General features: G+C 37.7%; 1 protein-coding gene across 4 annotated transcripts in view; it reads right to left on the minus strand.

Moving 5' to 3' along the window:
- The window catches only part of CCDC172 (coiled-coil domain containing 172), a 79193-nt gene that overhangs the window by 15211 nt on the left and 42103 nt on the right, over positions 1–21879 (minus strand). For 2 of the 4 annotated variants that reach the window (XM_051824186.2, XM_051824189.2), the window contains exons 6-8: positions 21385–21486; positions 20245–20347; positions 16649–17272 (exon numbers count right to left, since the gene is read on the minus strand). In XM_051824186.2, coding sequence (XP_051680146.2) covers positions 17083–17272; positions 20245–20347; positions 21385–21486 — 395 coding nt within the window. In that variant the 3' untranslated portion in view covers positions 16649–17082. Of the gene's footprint in view, positions 1–16648; positions 17273–20244; positions 20348–21384; positions 21487–21879 lie in introns of those variants that run through there. The other 2 variants (XM_070058309.1, XM_051824187.2) reach the window with 1 other exon arrangement.

Consider the following 21879-nt stretch of genomic DNA (forward strand, 5'->3'; position numbering starts at 1 on the left):
ACAAAACATTTAAGAAACAAACAGAAGAAAACACCAAAAAATAGAAAAATCTTCCATGTTCTTGAAAGAATCAATTTCATCAAAATCTTCATACTACCAAAAGCAATTTACAGATTCAATACAATAGAAATCAAAATACCAAGGACATTATTCTCAGATATAGAAAAAATGATGCTGAAAATTGTATGGAAACACATGAGACCCTGAATAGCTAAAGCAATATTACACAACAAAAACAAAGCTAGAGGCATCACAATACCAAATTTCAAGTTATACTACAGAGCAGTTATAATCAAAAGTCTGGTACTGGTAAAAAAAAAAAAAAAAGAAAGAAAGAAAGAAAGAAAGAAAAATGGATCGACCAATGGAACAGAATAGAAACTCCAGAAATGAACCCACACATCTACAACCAACTTATCTTTGACAAAGTAGCTAAAATCAATCCCTGGAGCAAGGACAGTTTCTTCAACACATGGTGCTGGGAAAACTGGATTTCCACATGCAAGTATGAAGCAAGACCCCTCCCTTATACCTTACATAAAAATCCACTCAAATGGATTAAAGACCTAAATCTACAACCCAATACCATCAAATTATTAGAACACAAGGGGAAACCCTGAAAGACATTGGTATAGGCAGAATTCTTGGAAAAGACCACAGAGGCACCACTCATCAAAGTCAAAACTGACAAATAGGATTACATCAAATTGAGAAGCTTCTGCACTGCAAAAGAAACACTCAGCAAATTGGAAAGGCAACCAACATAATGAGAGAAATAATTTGCAACTATGCAACTGATAAAGGATTAATAACCAGAATATATAAAGAGACCAACAAATTCCACAACAAAACAAACAATCCAGTTAAGAAATGGGCAAAGGACTTAAACAGGCATTTTTCAAAAAAGGAAATCTAAATGGCCAACAGACACATGAAAAAATGCTCAGGATCACTAGCTGTCAGGGAAATGTAAATCAAAACCACAATGAGGTTTCAACTCACCCCAGTTAGAATGGTTCTCATAGAGAAATCAACAAACAACAAATGCTGCTAAGGATGTGGAGAAAAAGGTACCCTAACCCACTGTTGGTGGGAATGTAAACTGGAAGACAGTATGGAAATACCTCCAAAATGGACTTAGACCTACCAAATGACCTATCCATCCCACTCCTGGGAATTTACCCAAACGAAATGAAATCAGCATAAGAAAGAGTTATCTGTACTCCCATGTTTATTGCAGCTCAATTTATAATAGGTAAGATATGGCAAAAATACAAATGTCTGTCATTTAAAACTAGACAAAGAAATTATGGTATATGTACACCATGGAATAGTACACAGCAGTTAAAAAAACAAATCCTGTCACTTGCAACAAAATGGATGAAACTGGAAAACATTATACTTAGTCAAATAAGCCAGTCCCAAAAGGACAAATACCATTTGTTCTCCCTGATCTGTGATAACTAATAGAGCATCTAAAATATAATCTATAGAAGTGAAATTGACACTTTGAGATGTGATGACTTTGAATTGCCCTTGTCTTGACTGTTGAGGAACAAGTTTTTTTTTTCCATACTATTTATTAAACACTTTACTTAGAATAGAGTTAATCTTATGTGTTTAAAATTAATTAAAAATAGATCTTGGTAAAAATAATAATGGGCATAGGAGAAGGAGGAGGAAGAAAGGTGGGAGTGTGAGTGGGGGGGCAGGTACAGTGGGAAGAATCACTATGTTCCTCAAGTTGTATTTACGAAATGCGTGAAGTTTGTATACCTTAAATAAAAGTTTTCTGGGGAAAAATAGAATTATAATATATTTTGGGACATTATTTAGAAAATGAAATACAATACAAGACATTAATTATACCTGAGGTAAGGAGGGGAATATAGATAAAGGAGTTGCTATAGCTAATATATGTTATTGGTAATATTCTAATTAGTTCACAGATGTAAATTATCTTATTATACTTTAGAGATTTCTTATACTCTACATACTATTAGGAAAGAAAAACATTATTTATAATAGGAATGAATGGGGAAAATAATGCCCTAAATATGTGAACCATTGTGTTATGAACTTTTAAGAATGTATAGATATAGGGCTCCAAGATGGTGGAATAGGGAGGAAGCTCACTGATAGTCCAGTTTAATAAAAGTGGAGAAACTGTAGTCTCAGGGAAGACTTAGGGAAAAAACTGCAGATGAAACTCTTCTGGAATTAGAGGGACACGGTGGACCTACGTGGAGGGTACGGGCACCCACAGCTTGGGAGCCCAGCTGCCGAGAGAGTCTCCACTCCAGCTCTGGAAAGGGAGGTGAGGTGAAACCAAAGTAGCCTGAAACACTGGCAGAAAAGCAGCAGGAAGAGCCTAGAGGAAATGAGGCTTGAAGCCCCATGGGGGAAAAGTATACCAGCCTAACTAGAGGAGAGAAAAAAAAAAATAAAAGGGACCGGTATGGACACGATTCTCTCTCTCCACTCACCTTACAAAGGCAAGTGAGACAATAGAGCAGGCGCCATTTTGGACATATGTAACAGCTGTGCCAGCTCACGGCTGCGCCCGCCCTCAACCAACCAGAAAAACCTGACTCTGGTGGAGAGAAATAACAGGAGACTAAGAGCTAGTGAATGTGTGGGACTGTGAAAAAAAAAATGGAGGGTGTGTGGTAGAACTCACAGTTGGCTGGGACGAGAGTAGTCTTGATGGGAACGCCAGAAATTCAGGTGGCCTTGGCTACCTGGTGAGAGACATTGCAGGGGAATCTGAGTTTACACTGAGGACTGCACAAATCCTTTGTGTGGTCCTTGGGACAGAACAGACGAATATTATACCCACTGGGGCTAGTGCTCAGGCACTGATTGCCATCGAGGAGAAGAGCTCAGCTGAGCAGAAGTAATTCCCCTCTGAATAAAAAAAATAAGAGAGAGAGAGAGAGAAGATTTACCACGCCAAACCTGGGTGTGTCACCTTTGGCACACCCTTAACCCTAAAGAACTGAACAGAGCTCTCTGACCACACCCACCACAAGCCTCTAGATATTCACCAAAAGCAGACAGTCCACTTAATCTAGAGTCATAGCATGACGAGAAAAGCCACCACAGCAAAAAAAAAAAAAAAAAAGAAGAAGAAGAAGAAGAAGAAGAAGAAGAAGAAGAAGAAGAAACCAAAGAATATCTCCACAATGCCAAACAACAAATGCAGAAACCAAGGAAACAAGAACAAGGAAGTCATTATGATGCTCCTAAATGAACATGGCACTCCAATACAAGAGTATGAAGATGATGAGATAGAAGAAATGCAAGATACAGATTTCAAAAAATTTATGATAAGAACATTTAGAAGTTATCAAAAAATGTATGAACTACAGAAATCCATAAAGGACAGGACAGAAAAATCTCTCTCGTGAAAATGAAATCTTAAGGAGGAATCAAAATGAAATGAGGAATTTAGTAGAACATGAAATTGAGATATTGAAGAGAAACCAAAACAAAATGAAGAATTCAATAGAACAAATTAAAAATCTTAAGGAGGAATCAAAATGAAATGAGGAATTTAGTAGAACATGAAATTGAGATATTGAAGAGAAACCAACACAAAATGAAGAATTCAATAGAACAAATTAAAACACATTTGAGAGCCTTAAAAACAGAATCAGTGAGGAAGAAGAGAGAATATTGGACTTAGAAGAGAGAGCACAGGAAAGTATACAGTCAAACCAAAGAAGAGGAAATTAGAAATCTAAAAAAATATTGTTGGGAATCTATAGAATACTATTTTAAAAAACCAACATTTGGGTTCTAGGAGTTCCTGAAGGCATAGAGAGAGAGAGAAAGGCTTAGAAGGCCTTTTTTAGTGAGATACTAGCAGAAAACTTCCCAGGTTTGGAGAAGGAAAGAGACATCCAAGTACAGGAAGCACATAGAACTCCCAATAAACACGACCAAAAGAGATCCTCAACACGACACATTGTAATCAAACTCACCACAGTGAAACATAAAGAAAAGATTCCAAAATGTGCAAGAGAGAAATGTCAGATTACTCTCAGAGGATCTCCAATCAGATTCACAGCCAACTTCTTATCAGAAACCCTACAGGCTAGGAGGGAATGGTGAGATATAGCACAAGTATTAAGAGAAAAAAACTGCCAGCCTAGAATATTATATCCTTCAAAGCTCTCATTTGTGAATGAAGGTGAAATAAAGACCCTTCATAGCAAACAGAAATTGAAAGAATTTGTCACCACTCGTCCAGCCCTGCAAAAAATGCTTAAAGATGTGTTACACACAGAAACACAGAAACATGGCCATCAATACGAAAGAAGGTAAAGGAAGAAAATCTCTCAGTAAAAGATCACAGGAAATTCAAATATATATTAGAAATATCTTTGGAAAAATGGCAGGGCAATGTCGCTACTTATCAATAGTCATATTGAATGTAAATGGCCTCAACACTCCAATTAAGACACAGACTGGCTGAATGGATTAAAAAACAAAACCCATCTATTTACTGCTTACAAGAAACACATCTTTCCAACACAGATGCATGCAGACTGAAAGTGAAAGGTTGGAAAAAGATATTCCATGCCAACAGAAATCAAAAAAGAGCTGGTGTAGCCATCTTAATATCAGAAAAAATAAACTTTAACACTAAAACTGTTAAGAGAGACAAAGAGGGGCACTATATAATGATTAAGGGATCAATTCAACAGAAAGAAGTAACTTTTATAAACGTATAAGCACTTAATTACAGGGCACTGGGTTATTTAAAAGATATGTTAAGGGGGCTGGTGCCGCGGCTCAATAGGCTAATCCTCCACCTTGTGGCACCGGCACACCGGGTTCTAGTCCCAGTCGGGGCACTGGATTCTGTCTCGGTTGCCCCTTTTCCAGGCCAGCTCTCTGCTGTGGCCCAGGAGTGCAGTGGAGGATGGCCCAAGTACTTGGGCCCTGCACCCCATGGGAGACCAGGAGAAGCACCTGGCTCCTGCCTTCAGATCAGCACAGTGCATGGCGGCCATTGGAGGGTGAACCAACGGCAAAGGAAGATCTTTCTCTCTGTCTCTCTCTTTCTCTCACTGTCCATTCTTCCTGTCAAAAAAAAAGCCACGTTGTCTGCATGTTGTTGGTCTAAAGGAGTTCTCTCCCAGGAGGGGGATTAAATCCTCAGGACCTCAGCATCACACTTGGCTAAGAAAAAAAAAAAGATATGTTAAGGAACTTAAAAGGGAGACTTAGACTCCAATACAATAGTATTCAGGGGCTTCAGGACTCCACTTTCAGCACAGACACATCAACCAGACAGAATATCAACAAGGAAACAGCAGATTTAATCGACACTTAGCCAAAATGAATCTAATAGATATCTACAGAAATTTTCATTCTACACTTAAAGAATACACATTCTTCTCAGCAGTACATGGAACCTAATCTATGACTGACCACATACTAGGCCATAAAGCAAGTCTCAGCAAATTCAAAAGAACTGAAATCATACCATGCATCTTCTCAGACCACCATGGAATGAAGCTGGATATTAGCAACTCAGGAATCCCTAGAGCATATGCAAACACATGGAGAGTGAACAACATGCTCCTGAATGAACACTGGGTCATAGAAGAAATCAAAAGAGAAATCAAAGACTTTCTGGAGGTAAATGAGGATAACAATACAACATATCAAAACTTATGGTATACAGCAAAAGCAGTGTTAAGAGTAAAGTTTATAGCAATAGGTGCTTACATCAAGAAATTGGAAAGGCACCAAACACTATTAGTGCATCTTAAGGATCTAGAAAAATTGCAGCAAACCATACTCAAAACTAGTAGAAGAGAAATAATTAAAATTAGAGGACAAATCAACAGAATTAAATCCAAAAAAAAACATTACAAAAGATCAGCAAAACCAAGAGCTGGTTCTTTGAAAACATAAACAAAATTGACACACCATTTGCCCAACTAACTAAAAAAAGAAAAGACCCAAATCAATAAAATCAGAGATAAAAAAGGGAACGTATCAACAGACACCACAAAAATAAAAAGAGTCATCAGAAATTACTAAAAAGAGTAGTATGCCAGCAAACAGGGAAATATATCAGAAATGAATAGATTCCTGGACACATATGACCTACCTAAATTGAACCAGGAAGAAAGAGAAAACCCAAACAGTCCCATAACTGAGTCAGAAATTGAATCAGTAATAAAGGCCTTCCCAACAAAGAAAAGTCCAGGACCGGATGGATTCACTGCTGAATTCTACCTAATGTTTAAAGAAGAACTAATTCTAATTCTTTTCAAACTATTCAGAACAACTGAAAAAGAGGGAATCCTCCCAAATTCTTTCTATGAAGCCAGCATCACCTTAATTCCTAAATCTGAAAAAGATGCAGCATTGAAAGAGAATTACAGACGAATTTCCCTGATGAACATAGATGCAAAAATCCTCAATAAAATTCTGACCAATAGAATACAACAACACATCTGAAAGATCATCCACCCAGACGAAGTGGGATTTATCCCTGGTATTCAGGGATGGTTCAACGTTCGCAAATCAATGTGATACACCACATTAACACACTGCAAAAGAAAAACCATATGATTACCTCAATAGATGCCGAGAAAGCATTTGATAAACTACAACACCCTTTCATGATGAAAACTCTAAGCAAACTGGGTTTGGAAGGAACATTCCTCAATACAATCAAAGCAATTTATGAAAAACCCACAGCCAGCATCCTATTGAATGGGGAAAAGTTGGAAGCATTTCCACGGAGGTCTGGTACCAGACATGGATGCCCACTCTCACCATTGCTATTCAATATAGTACTGAAAGTTTTAGCCAGAAAGAAAAACAAATTAAAGGGATACAAATTGGAAATGAAGAAGTCAAACTATCCTGCTTTGCAGATGATATGATTCTTTATCTAGGGGATCAAAGAACTCTACTAAGGGACTATTGGAACTCATAGAAGAGTTTGGCAAAGTAGCAGGATAGAAAATCAATGCACAAAAATCAACAGCCTTTGTATACACCAGCAATGCCACGGCTAAGAAAGAACTTCTAAGATCAATCCCATTCACAATAGCTACAAAAACAATCAAATACCTTCGAATAAACTTAACCAAGGTTGTCAAAGATCTCTATGATGAGAATTACAAAACCTTAAAGAAAGAAATAGGATACCAAAAAATGGAAAAATCTTCCATGCTCATGGATCAGAAGAATCAATATCATCAAAATGTCCTTTCTCCCAAAAGCAATTTATAGATTCAATGTGATACCAATCAAGATACCGAAGACCTTCTTCTCAGATCTGGAAAAAATGATGCTGAAATTCATATGGAGGCACAGGAGATCTCGAATAGCTAAACCAATCTTGTACAACAAAAACAAAGCCGGAAGCACCACAATACCAGATTTCAGGACATCCTATAGGGCAGTTATAATCAAAACAGCATGGTACTGGTACAGAAACAGATGGATAGACCAATGGAACAGAAAAGAAACACCAGAAATCAATCCAAACATCTACAGCCAACTTATATTTGATCAAGGATCTAAAACCAATTCCTGGAGCAAGGACAGTCTATTGAACAAATGGTGCTGGGAAAATTGGATTTCCACATGCAGAAGCATGAAGCAAGACCCCTACCTTACACCTTAAACAAAAATTCACTCAACATGGATTAAAGATCTAAATCTACAACCCAACATCATCAAATTATTAGAGAACATTGGAGAAATCCTGCAAGATGTAGGCACATGCAAAGACTTCTTGGAAAAGACCCCAGAAGCACAGGCAGTCAAAGCCAAAATTAACAACTGGGATTATATCAATTGAGCAGTTCCTGTACTGCAAAAGAAACAGTCAGGAAAGTGAAGAGGCAACCAAAAGAATGGGAAAAAATATTTGCAAATTATGTAACCGACAAAGGATTAATAAGCAGAATATATAAAGAGATCAAGAAACTCCACAACAACAAAACAAACAACCCATTTAAGAGATGGGCCAAGGACCTAAATAGACATTTTTCAAAAGAGGTAATCCAAATGGCCAACAGACACATGAAAAAATTCTCAGGATCACTAGCCATCAGGGAAATGCAAATCAAAACCACAATGAGTTTTCACCTCACCCCAGTTAAAATGGCTCACATACAGTAATAAACTAACAGATGCTGGCGAGGATGTGGGGAAAAAGGGACACTAATCCACTGCTGGTGGGAATTCAAACTGGTAAAGCCACTATGGAAGTCAGTTTGGAGATTCCTCAGAAACCTGAAACTAGCCCTACCACATGACCCAGCCATCCCACTCCTTGGAATTTATCCAAAGGAAATTAAATTGGCAAATAAAAGAGCTGTCTGTACCTCAATGTTTATTGCAGCTCAATTCACAATAGCTAAGACATGGAATCAACCTAAATGCCCATCAACAGGAGACTGCATAAAGAAATTATGGGATATGTACTCTATAGAATATTGTACAGCAGTAAAAAAAAAAAAGTGAAATCCAGTCATTTACAACAAAATAGAGGAATCTGGAAACATCATGCTGAGTGAAATAAGCCAGTCCCAAAGGGACAAATATATGTTCTCCCTGATCGGTGACAACTAACTGAGCACCTAAAAGGAAACCTGAAGTGAAATGGACACTATGAGAAACAATGACTTGATCAGCCTTTGTCCTGACTGTCGAGGAACAACTTGCTATTTTATTCTTTTTTGTGTTTTTTTGTTCTACTTAATACCATTGGTTGAACTCTTTAATTAACACACAATTATTCTTAGTTGTTTAAATTTACCTGAAAAGTGATCCCTGTTAAACATAAGAGTGGAAATAAGAGAGGGAGGAGATGTACAGTTCAGCACATGCTCAATTGGACTTACCCCTAATGGTAGAGCTAGAAACGTGCCAGGGGATTCCAATTCAATACCATCAAGGTGGCATGTACCAATGCCATCTTACTTGTAAAGTTCATAATTGATCAAAAAGTTAGGATTAAATGTCAAAGGGATTACATAAATAAGACCAGTGTCTGCAAATAATTGATAGAATTAAAAAGGATAGAATCCCCCTACATGGGAAGTAGGATACTCAGCAGACTCATAGAATGGCAAAAGCCCTAAATAGCACTCTGGCCTCAGAATCAGCCCTTTAGGCATTCGGATCCAGCTAAAAAGCCCATGAGAGTTTTGCAGGCATGGAAAGCCAAGACACTGTGGAAAACAAACAAACAAACAAACAAACACCTAAATGAAAGATCTCTGTGAGTGAGATCCCAGCGGAAAGAATAGGCCATCAAAGAAGGAGGTACCTTTCCCTGAAGGTAGGAAAGAACTTCCACTTTGTCTATGGCCTTGTCTAAAAAAGATTGGAGTTGGTGAACTCAAGAGGCTTCCATTGCCTTGGCAGCTCATGACAAGAGCCTCAGGTGATTACTGACATCATAAATAAGAGTGTCAATTGTTAAATCAACAACAGGAGTCACTGTGCACCTGCTCCCCATGTAGGACCTCTGCCCTTAATGTGTTATACTTTGCAAATTAATGGTAAAACTACTACTCATACAGTACTCCATACTTTGCGTGTCTTTGTGGGTACAGTCTGTTGAAATATTTACTTAGTACGTACTAAGTTGATCTTCTGTATATAAAGATAATTGAAAATGAATCATGATGAAGAATGGGATGGGAGAGGGTGTGGGAGATGGGATGGTTGCAGGTGGGAGGGAGGTTATGGGGAGAAAAGCTGCTATAATTCAAAAGTTGTACTTTGGAAATTTATATTTATTAAATAAAAGTTGAAAAGAAAAAAAAAGAATTTATAGCAAATAGGATCTTATAGTAATGCTTAATTAGGAATGATAATTTACTAATTTTTAGCATTAATGTTTACACAAGCATAAAAACTCTTATAGCGGCTGGCACTGTGGCACAGCAAGTTAAGGCCCTGGCCTGAAGCACTGGGATCCCAAATGGGCACCGGTTCTAGTCCCGGCTGCTCCTCTTCCAATCCAGCTCTCTTCCATGGCCTGGAATAGCAGCAGAAGATGGCCCAAGTCTTTGGCCCCTTCATCCACATGGGAGACCCAGAAGAAACTCCTGGCTCCTGGCTTTGGATAGGCACAGCTCTGGCCCTTGTGGCCATCTGGGGAGTGAACCAACGGATGGAAGACCTCTCTCTGTCTCTCCTCTCTCTGTAACTCTGTCTTTCATATAAATTAAATAAATCTTAAAAAAAACCTCTTATAATCTATATTTTTAAAGAGTAGATAGAAGGTCAAATGGAGAATTACAATGTACCATGTCTGGTACAACGTACCAAGGACACAGTTATTATAATGTAAGTAAGGCTTCATTTTAATATATTTATGATTTCAAATAGAATGATAAATATCCTTCTTCCCACTATACCATCAATACTTGCTCATCTCCTTTTTCAATTCAAATGGACTGCAGACTCTTTACGATCTTCCATGCCCATCAGAATTGGGTGGTGATCACTCTTTTTCAGATACCTAATAATAAGAATGAGAGACTTCCAAAATTAAGGAGGGCATTGAGAGCGAATTATAGAAAGTATTTCTTTATTCAGCATATAATCAAGCTGTAGAATTTAGATCTGCACTTAAAGAAAAGATTGCTGTTGCTAGCTTTAAAACAGGCTAGATGATAATGGTATGAATATTAATACATTTGCAGCTAGCCAAAGCAATATAATGGTAAGCACATCTCATGCTTCAGTGCATAGACTGATTACTTACAAGAGTCAAGAAGGACTTCCCTCACCCATTGCACAGTAACTAAGGTCAATCTGAACAGGTTATTGTCACCTTTCTCTGAATTATCAAATAACGATCAGAATGGGTCATTATTGCTAGTTTGGCATAACATATGTTCCCTGTATTTTAATGATTTTCTGTACCACTCCAAAAATTTTTTAGTTGTTTCTCAGAGACATAGAAAAGCCTGAAATAACAGTAGAAATAATAGTACCCTCCTTAGCTATAGGATTACACACAAATACTATTTAAGTATAAAGAAATACAAATTTACCCGAAGCCTTAATACCAAACTCAAATGCTGTAAAATGTAGGATATTTCATTTCATTATGTAATTTCCATATAATAATGAATACACAGTTTGGCCTCTTAGTTTGTTCTCTTGGTTAATGCAACCATACCCTTTTCCTCCAGTAAACTACATGTGCCAATTAATAACATTTAAGATAAATATGTAGCATTCCAAGTGGCCACACCACAGTTATCTTATTCTTTTATGGAAGGGCATTTTAGTTGTTCATATTTTTTTAATCAAAAATAACATTACTATGAACATCTTTGTGAATCAAGGTTCTTCTATACTTAGAATTGCTTTCCTTGGGCTAAAGTTCGTAAGTGGAATTACTGGGACAAACTGCATTAACATTTCAAAGATGCTTGTAATAATTTATATCTGTTAAATTACACTCCAGATATATATCAGTAATATCTTTGTACCACACCTTTGTCAATTTGGATTATAGTCATTTAAAAATATTTTCAAAATCTGATATTAAAATTGTGGTAGTGGTTTTAGTGTGTCTTTCACTGATGAGCAGTATAACTAAATTACCTTGTTTTATTCATCTTAGTAACACAACAACTGGCATAGTGTTTGCTACAAAGTAAGTGTTTAATATGAGGCTACTTGAAAAATTTCATAGCAAATGGAAAAAAAATATAGGTTTAGGGGGGCTGTTGCTGTGATGAAATAAGCTAAGCCTCCACCTGCCATGCTGACATCCCATATGGGCACCGGTTTGAGTCCCAGGTGCTCCACTTCCAATCCAGCTCTCTGCTATGGCCTGGGAAATTAGTAGAAGATGGCCCAAGTGCTTGGGCCACTGAACCCACGTGGGAAACCCAGAAGAAGCTTCTGGCTCCTGGCCTCTGATCAGTCCAGCCCTGGCCATTGTGACTATTTGGGGAGTGAACCAGTGGTGGAAGACCCTTCTCTTGCCCTCTCCCTCTCCCTCTCCCTCTCCCTCTCCCTCTCCCTCTCCCTCTCCCTGTCTGTAACTCTACCTCTAAAATAAATAAAATATTTTTAAAAAGGTAAGTTTAGGGTCCAATGCTATAGCTAGTAGATTAAGCCTCTGCCAGCAGTGCTGGCCTTCCATATGGACACCAGTTGGAGTCTTTGCTGCTCCACTTCTGATCCAGCTCCCTGCTCATGGCCTGAGAAAGCAGTGGAAGATGGTCCAAGTGCTTGAGCGCCTGCACTCACGTGGGAGACCTGGAAGAAGCTCCTGGCTCCTGGCTTCAGACTGTCCCAGCTCCAGCAGTTGTGGCCATTTGGGGAGAGAACCAGCAATCAAAGCTCTTTCTCTCTCTCTCTCTAACTCTGACTTTCAAATAAATAAATAAATCTTTAAAAATAGATTTAACATACAAAATTAAGGTTCCATGTATTAAAAAATCATCAGTATGGAACGGTAAACTGAGGGAAAATTAATACTTACTATAAAAAAGGGATAACTGTTTAATTAATAATAAAATAGTTTTCCATTCACGCATTTGTCCAACAAACACATCTGAAAGCACTCCATACAATTCACGGAAAATGCATCATGTTAAGAAACTATGTATGGATTTCAACATTTTTGGCACCAAATTAATCTTTTAAAGATTTATTTATTTGTTTGAGGGGCAGAGTTCAGACAGATATGAGTGCAGGGGCCCAAGGACTCGGGCTATCCTCTGCTGCTTTCCCAGGCACATCAGCAGCGAGTAGATCGGAAGTAGGGCAGCTGGGGCTCAAAGAGCTTGCCTATATGTTATGCCCGCATTGCAGGCAGAGGCTTACCACACTATGCCACAATGCTGGCCCCCAGTTAAATCTATTAATCTTGACCTTTTTGGTTTCCTTAGTCAAACCAATGACTTAATAAGTAGTCCTTTCTAATTTCTACTAGTTTTGAATGGCTTGACATTCTTTAACATTATTTATATTAATTCATGTGAAAATTATTTAATTTCTGTTTAATCACAAAATTACTTTTTCTTATACAGAGGGCCCTCTTTCATAAATAATCTATTTCTGAAAGTGGGTTTACGGGTTCTAGTCCCGGTCAGGGCACTGGATTCTGTCCCGGTTGCCCCTCTTCCAGGCCAGCTCTCTGCTGTGGCCCAGGAGTGCAGTGGAGGATGTCCCAAGTGCTTGGGCCCTGTACCCCATGGGAGACCAGGAGAAGCACCTGGTTCCTGGCTTTGGATCAGCATGGTGCGCCAGCCACAGCACGCCGGCTGCAGCGGCCATTGGAGGGTGACCAACGGCAAAGGAAGACCTTTCTCTCTGTCTCTCTCTCTCACTGTCCATTCTGCCTGTCCAAAAAAAAAAAAAAAAAAATAAAGAAAGAAAGAAAAGAAAAAAGAAAAAGAAAAAAAGAAAAGAAAGTGGGTTTAAAAGCTGAATGTGTGAAAGCAGATTTTTCAATGTCCTAATTATGCTGTCCCTCACCCCAGCCCACCAGAAGGCCGCTAAGAACCTTCAGAGATGTGTAGGTCTGAACTAGAGGGATCAGCTAAGAGGATGCTGGAAGAGGAAAGGGTCCTTACAGTGTTCTGTTATTCCACACTATGCGTTGGTTGGATCAGGCATCTCCTTTTACCACATATTTTCTGCCATCTTCCATATTCCCCCCTTCACCACCAAATTGGTTTGTTTATAAAGGTAAACATATGAAAATGAAAAAAATATATTTTGATATTAAAGATACTAATGAATTTAGAAAACAGTTGCTGATATATATCTTTTATATAATAAACAAAATTATTTTAAAATTTAGGGGAAAATGGGTATATTTATATCAGAATATAACTTTAAAAATAATCAATTAAATCTACCATCAAAATGTTCCCTCTGTTTACTTAGAAGCTTAATAACTATAGCATGTGCCAAGAATTACAAAACAGAGGATCTATTAGCTCGAAGGCTACATAATCAATGCTGTAAAGACACTTCTGTTAGTGAATAAATGATGAGGCTTTACCAGAAAAGATGCGAAATCAACAGAAATATTTCACAAAATATACAGCTAAGAATGATCCTGGAATTCAATGATGATTTTCATAGTTTGTAAATGTTTTTAAAAGAGAGGGAATATGGGTTGGGTACAGATATATAACTATTTGACTAGCATTTTACAGATACCTTAGAGCTGAGATTTTGTTAAACTTGTCTGGAATTAGATTCTGTTGAAAAAGAGCAAAATAATAGTTTGCAAACTGCAGACCAGTTATTTGACTCTCTGATCCCTTTTTACTAAAAACACACAGACATACACACTTGCCCATGGGCACACTTAGACATGGAGAATAAGTGTAATCTGATAGAATATATGCCAAACTTTTAATAATGGTCACACTTCAAACATCAGAACAAGCTGATGAGAGGGGAGACTTCAACTTTACATCTTTGTGGTATTTGAATTTTTTATTCAATCAATGTAACTCACTCTCATAATTTAAATATACACATACACAAGTATACACATATACACAAATATATATATTTGGTAAAACAAAAACATGTACATGGCCGGCGCCGCGGCTCACTAGGCTAATCCTCCGCCTGCGGTGCCGGCACACCGGGTTCTAGTCCCAGTCGGGGCGTCGGATTCTATCCCAGTTGCCCCTCTTCCAGGCCAGCTCTCTGCTGTGGCCAGGGAGTGCAGTGGAGGATGGCCCAAGTGCTTGGGCCCTGCACCCCATGGGAGACCAGGAGAAGCACCTGGCTCCTGTCATCGGATCAGCGCGGTGCGCCGGCCGCAGCGCGCCAGCCGTGGCGGCCATTGGGGGGTGAACCAACGGCAAAGGAAGACCTTTCTCTCTGTCTCTCTCTCTCACTGTCCACTCTGCCTGTCAAAAAAACAAAACAAAACAAAACAAAACAAAAAAAACACATGTACATGTGTAAAGGTATATTTCTCTGTATAGTATCTCATAGAGAGGTTAAAAATGCTTTAAAACTATAATATATTCATGCTTTCTTATAAATTAGGGACCATAAATAAGACCCCTATGACCAATTTAACTGCATGAATTCTTCACTGAAAAGGCAACAAGGCTATTTTATGATGTCCCATAAATTCATTTAGAGTCCCTGAGTAGCAGATGTAGATTAACTTTTGTGCAGTCTCCATTGCAAACATGCACTTCAAAAACCACACAATCTTTAAAGTGTTCAGAAAGAAAATCTCATGCTATTGACTTTGCAGATTTGTTTCTGAAACAGGCATTCCTGTTGCATTAAACAAGTACAAATATTAGCTATTCCAGAGATGAGTTTTAGGGGAAGAAAAAAAACCTGTTTTAAATTGCTAGCTATGTTACTGTGTGGAATAAATAAAAAATTATTATAAAGAACTATATTTTGGTAACCCTGGTATTGGGCAAAAATAAAAAATAAAAGGTTTGTGCTATTTAAAGGGGTTCAAGATACAACACCATTGTTTTCTGTCTGAAATATGCCCATTTCAAAAATAAGGGAGGTTGGGGAAAGCATTGTGGCGCAGCAAGCTAAATCACTACCTGCAAGGCCAGCATCCCACATGGGTGGCAGCTCAAGTTCTGGCTGCTCCATTGCAGATCCAGCTCCCTGCTAATGTACCTGAGAAAGCAGCAAAAGATGGTCCAATTACTTGGGCCTCTGCACCCAGATGGGAGACCTGGATGAATCTCCTGGTTCCTGTCTTCAGTCTGGCCCAGTCCTGGCTGTTGCAGCCATTGGTGAAGTGAACCAGTAGATGGAAAATATCTCTGTTTTTCTCTGTACGTATGAACCCCTCTCTCTGTAATTCTGACTTTCAAATAGATAAAATAAATATTAAAAAAAAAAGAGGAGGTGTTAACAACAGATTTGCTACAGACACAGCAAACTGGATAGTGTAGCTTGTATCTACAGGTTTTCTGATCTTGAACCCCAGATTTAGGCTAATTTAACTCACATCATGAAAGGTAGCACTGGGCTTACACACGCTTCTCTCATGGAATGCTGCCACCATAAAATTTTAGGGATGGAGGAACGGAACAGAATTCATACTCCCAGAGGCAGGCAGATCTCCAAAAAGACAAGAAAAGGATGGGATGGCTCCAAATTACCCACTTCAGCCTTCCAAACTCACAGATTAAGTCACTCCTCCACACGTTGGGGGTGGGAGGAGAGCTGGAGGAGGCCATGAGGGTTAAACCAAGAATTATTAAGGTTAGACTAAAAATTATTATGGCTGGGACTGTGGCATAGTGGGCTAAGCCCTGGCTTGAAGTGCTGGAATTCCATATGGGCACCAGTTCGTGTCCCAGCTGCTCCTCTTCCGATCCAGCTCTCTGCCTTGGCCTGGGAAAGCAGCAGAAGATGACCCAAGTGCTTGTGCTCCTGCACCCACGTGGGAGACCCAGAAGAAGCTCCTGGCTCCTGGCTTTGGATCAGCTCAGGTCTGGCCATTGCAGCCATCTAGGGAGTGAACCAGTGGATGGAAGACCTTTCTCTCTGTTCCTCCTGCTCTCTGTCTGTAACTCTACCTCTCAAATAAATAAATAAAATTTTTTTAAAAAATTATTTTTTCTACATTGAAGAAAAAAAAATCAGGAGTGAAAGGAATTTCATTCCAAAGTAAAGCTATCATAATGGTCTGAATACATCATGTCTTTGAGAATAGCTGAGGAATATTTATCTTTTTTATCATAAAAATTCAATTACAAGTAGGCTTAATAACTGGAGTATATATGCATTGAAAAATCATATGCCCTTGACTGCACTAAATACAGACTCAAAGAAAGACAACAAGAAGTGGAGGGAGTTCCCAGTCTGGTGAGACAAGCTAGTTACATAGCTATCATAGAGCATGATTCATGATGCAACTGAACTGTAACACGTTTTCTGTGAGCACAGAAAATCAATCAGGAGAGGCATGTTAATAATTTATTACATTGGGGCCGGTGCTGTGGCTTAGCGGGTAAAGCTTCTGCCTGCAGTGCCAGCATCCCATATGGGCGCTGGTTTGAGTCCCAGCTGCTCTACTTACAATCCAGCTCTCTGCTATGGCCTGGGAAAGCAGTAGAAGATGGCCCACGTCCTTAGGCCCATGTACCCACGTGGTAGATCAGGAAGAAGCTCCTGGCTCCTGGCTTCAGATCGGTTCAGCTCCGGCCATTGCGGCCAACTGGGGAGTGAACCAGCGGATGAAAGACCTCTCTCTTTGCCTCTCCTCTCTCTGTGTAACTCTGCCCTTCAAATAAATAAATAAATATTTTAAAAATAATAATTTATTACATTTATTTATACTTGTATTTATTCAACACCTACTGTATACCAAGCTCTGTACCAAATTATAAATATACAATGATGAACAAAATAGACAACATCCTTCTTACTGAGCACTTTGTAGAGATAGGCATTAACAAAATAAGCATGTAAGTATATAGTTACAAATGGAATATGCGCTATTAGGGAAAATAATAAATATTACATAATTTAGATCACAGGGAAAGGGGAGACTTCTCTGAGAAAATATTCAGCTAAGGCTTAAAGATGGGGTATGTCCCGCTAGGTTGGAGATAGGTAAACAGATAATTCAGGGTGAGGGAAGGCCTATACAAAGGTATCTAGGTAAAATAAAACTTGGTTAATTGGAGGAACAGAGTAAGAAGGAAACCATGGTTTAAGACAACATCAGGAAGCTGTCCAGAGGCCACACTTCGAACAGTTATGTAGTCTACATTGAAAACTTCAGGTTCTTCTATGTTTAGCAAAGCCACGAGTTTATCAAGCAAGATAACACAATTCACTTTACAATGTATTGGATGATGAGAGAGAAGAAATGAGACTGTTACTGAGGTCCAGGTGAAAGTAGATGGTGGCTAGAACCTGACAGAAGCAATGGACATAAAGAAGTGCAAAGATCCAAGAAATGTTTTGGAGATAGAAGCAACAAATCGTAGTGATGAACTGGGGGTACAGCAATCATGATGGGATTTGTGATATGTCAAAAATGTCTGTTAGAGATAAGACACGCGATACTCAGAAAACATGACTGGAGAGCTGGTCCTTGAAGATAAGCTGAGTCTTGGCTGAAGGCGATCAAAGAGACAAGGACACAGAGTGTGAAGAGCTCAGTACTATCTGCTGTACTCAGATGTGATGGTCTTGGAAATATTTGTTGTGGATAAAGGGACTACTGCACTGTTTTTCCTATACATACCCACCTATGATAAAGTCTAACTCATAAATTAGGCATAGTAGGAATTTATCAACTGTTAATAACAAAATAGAACAATTATAACCATAAACTGTAATAAAGTCATGTGAACCTTGTCTCACTCTCTAGAAAAAGTCAAGAAAAATATGAACATTTTTGGCTCCAGCTGACCGTGGTAACTGGAACTACAGAAAGCACAGCTTCAGCTAAGTGGGTCCTACTGTAGAAACCACAAGCTCACAGAGATGAACGATGTCAAGGCTTCTTTTGTAATTGTTTTACACCTGGTTAAAGTTTAATGAGTAGAATTATGATATCCTCAAAAATAAAACTGATTCTTCCCAGGGAGAGATTTTGTCATACCCCTACCCCTGTCCCTGGAGACATTTGGCAATGTCTGGAGATATTTCTGGTTGTCACAACTTAGGGGTGGAGGTGCTACTGTCATCTGGTGGGTAGAAGCTAAGGATGCTACTAAACATCTTACAGTACAGAGGTCAGACCCTCAAAATACAGAAAAATCTGGCCTAAAATGTCAATAGTACCAAATTTTAAGAAGCCCGCTATAAAAATAATACCTACTGCAGTACAAGTTAAACCTGAAAATTAAGAAAAATGAAACTAATATAGAATTCACTATAAATTTAAATACATACATTTCAAAAGACTATTATATTCCAAATTTTAAAAATAAAAACAACTTAATTTTTGGTCTTCATGAAGTTGAATAAAAGTTATATCATTTCTTGCCATCCTTAGCTTCTCGTTATCACACTAATTATAAGGTTGATGATATTCTTCCCTAAAATATTTACATTCAATAATTTCACATTTAGGAAAAACCTTTATGAAACATAATAGTGAAAGTGCACATATTAAAAGAGTGGGAACTGATAAATATTGACATTTCATTTAATTAAACTGCTAAAATGCAAACTAAGTACACAACTGATGGTTCTTTCCATGCAAATTTCCAGTGTCATCATGGGCGAAGGAAAAAGCATACCTGAATAAACTTTGTGTGCTTTACTTAACTCAGACCTGATTGATAAACTCACAAAATCTAGAGTTCCCACTGGAATCCTTTATGGTATAGCATAATGATACCAATGGACATTACCATTTTAAAAAGTGTAAAAAAAAGTCAATGAACGATTATCATTACTGAAACTCATTCTAATTCACACACATCATCCAAGAGATTGATATTTTATGCTTATAAAACCTAACATAAAATTAAATTGAAAATTTTGCCTGACAATCTACAAAAATTTTGGGCTAAGGTAATACACTGCTAATATGCAGCATTTGTTCAGCTCTAGTGCACATATTTACTATGATTTATAGGAAAGAAGGCTTCATTTGCTTCTTCACAGATTTGGTAATGATATTCCTTTTCTTATACTCATGCCTAGAAAGTATAAGAACTTCTTTAAAAGGAAGGAACGAATATAATACTAAATTACTGATAAATAAGTCAAATTTAAAAACTTGCAGTCTTTTCTTGTTACATTTATCACTATGTAATTTCAAACAGCAGTTATTATTTCATTATTCAAATGCATATAAAGCAGCTAAATATTCCATACAGAAAATACATTTGCATTATTTAGGAATAAAATCATAATAACAAATTATGAATAAAATATTAGAGTGTGATTTTTCCCGGGAATCTAAAAATATTAAAAATAATTTCAATCACCCCCCCTCCAATTAGGAATGACACAAAGGAGAGTTGTCTTATCTACTGGGATTTGATTAACACTGAGTTCTTGAAATACAAGACAAGACAAAATTGATTTCACCATTATCAACTCAATGCATTGTGATCTTCAGTTTCTAGCCAGTGAAGTGTTTGCTTATAAGCATGTTTCAAAGTAAAGTAATCATGCCTTCATTTGGAACTTTTTAAAAAATATATCTGTGCTATTGTTTTTATTCTGCCACCTACTTAACTTGAAAAAATTACCAGATTTTATACCAACATATAATAAGAAACTTACCTCAGGCATTCAGCATCATTTTGAGGCTTTTCATTGATTTTTATCTTTTCTGCCTCTAGGTATTTAGTAGTATGGATGGCTTCATTCTCTTCATCTTCAAAACCTAAACAATTAAGAAAATTCTTAGAAAATTGAACAAATATTTATTCACTCAGAACAACACTCTAATTTTTCGTGCTTCTATGTAAAATGTACATACTAATGATTTCTCTTTTCTACTTTAATATAGCAATTAAAGACACAAAACATTCTAAAATTTTCTGCTATTAAGAATACCAGCTCAACACTCTGGCCTCAGAATCAGCCCGTAAGGCATTCGCATCTGGCTGAAGAGCCCATGAGAGTATTTTAGGCATGGAAAGCCAAGACACTCTGGGGGAAAAAAAAAAAAAAAAAAAGACCTAAATGAAAGATCTCTATGAGTGAGATCCCAATGGAAAGAACGGGGTCATCAAAGAAGGAGGTACCTTTCTCTGAAGGGAGGAGAGAACTTCCACTTCGACTATGACCCTGTCTGAATAAGATCGAAGTCGGCAAACCCAAAAGGCTTCCATAGCCTTGGAAACTCATGACTAGAGCCTAGGGAGATTACTGACGCCATAAACAAGAGTGTCATTGTTAAGTCAACAACAGGAGTCACTGTGTACTTACTTCTCATGTGGGATCTGTCCTTAATGTGTTGTCCAATGTGAAGTAATGCTATAACTAGTACTGAAACAGTATTTTTACACTTTATGTTTCTGTGTGGGTGCAAACTGATGAAATCTTTACTTAATATATACTGAATCCATCTTTTGTATATAAAGATAATTGAAAATGAATCTTGATGTGAATGGAATAGGAGAGGGAGTGGGAGATGGGAGGGGTGCGAGTGGGAGGGAAATTATGGGGGGGGGAGCCAATTTAATCCATAAACTGTACTTTGGAAATTTATATTTACTAAATAAAAAAAATACAAAAAAAAAGAATACCAGCTCAAAAAATATCAGCTCTAATACTGATTCTATGTGTTTTATATATTCCTTTCTTATATCAATAGTAATATGACATCCCATTGGGTTAACACATTTTGAAAGAATATGATCCTATCATGTGCATATAACTGTATCAGTAAAATAAACTAATTCATGAAAGCAAAACCTTTAAGTTTTCTCTGAAGAGTAAATAATTCTTCAATCAATTCCCTCTTTTGTTTCTGAAGTTCATTTAACTGGCCACTATCACGTTCCACTGACTTCATTTCTAGAAACAAATTTGATAGCATAAAAATATATGAATAAATTTAATAAAAGAGGTGAAAGATTTGTACACTAAAAACTGTAAGACATTGATGAAATCAAAGACACAAACAAACGAAAAGATATCCTTTGTTCATGGGTTGGAAGATTTAATACTGTTAAAATGCCTATACCACCCAAACCTATACACAGATTCATCTCAATGCCCATCAAACACAGATTCATCTCAATGCCCATCAAAATTCCAATGGCTTTCGTCACAGAAATAAGGGGGAAAAAAATCTAGAAACAAAGAAGACAGTATTGTAAGTATTTTTTCTTTGCCTTAAATATGTTAGCAATCATTACCCTTTTCTCATGTAGTAAAGATTTAAGCAGTATATGGTCAATTTTAAGC

Source organism: Oryctolagus cuniculus, chromosome 15, assembly GCF_964237555.1.
Source record: "Oryctolagus cuniculus chromosome 15, mOryCun1.1, whole genome shotgun sequence".
NCBI lineage: Eukaryota > Metazoa > Chordata > Mammalia > Lagomorpha > Leporidae > Oryctolagus > Oryctolagus cuniculus.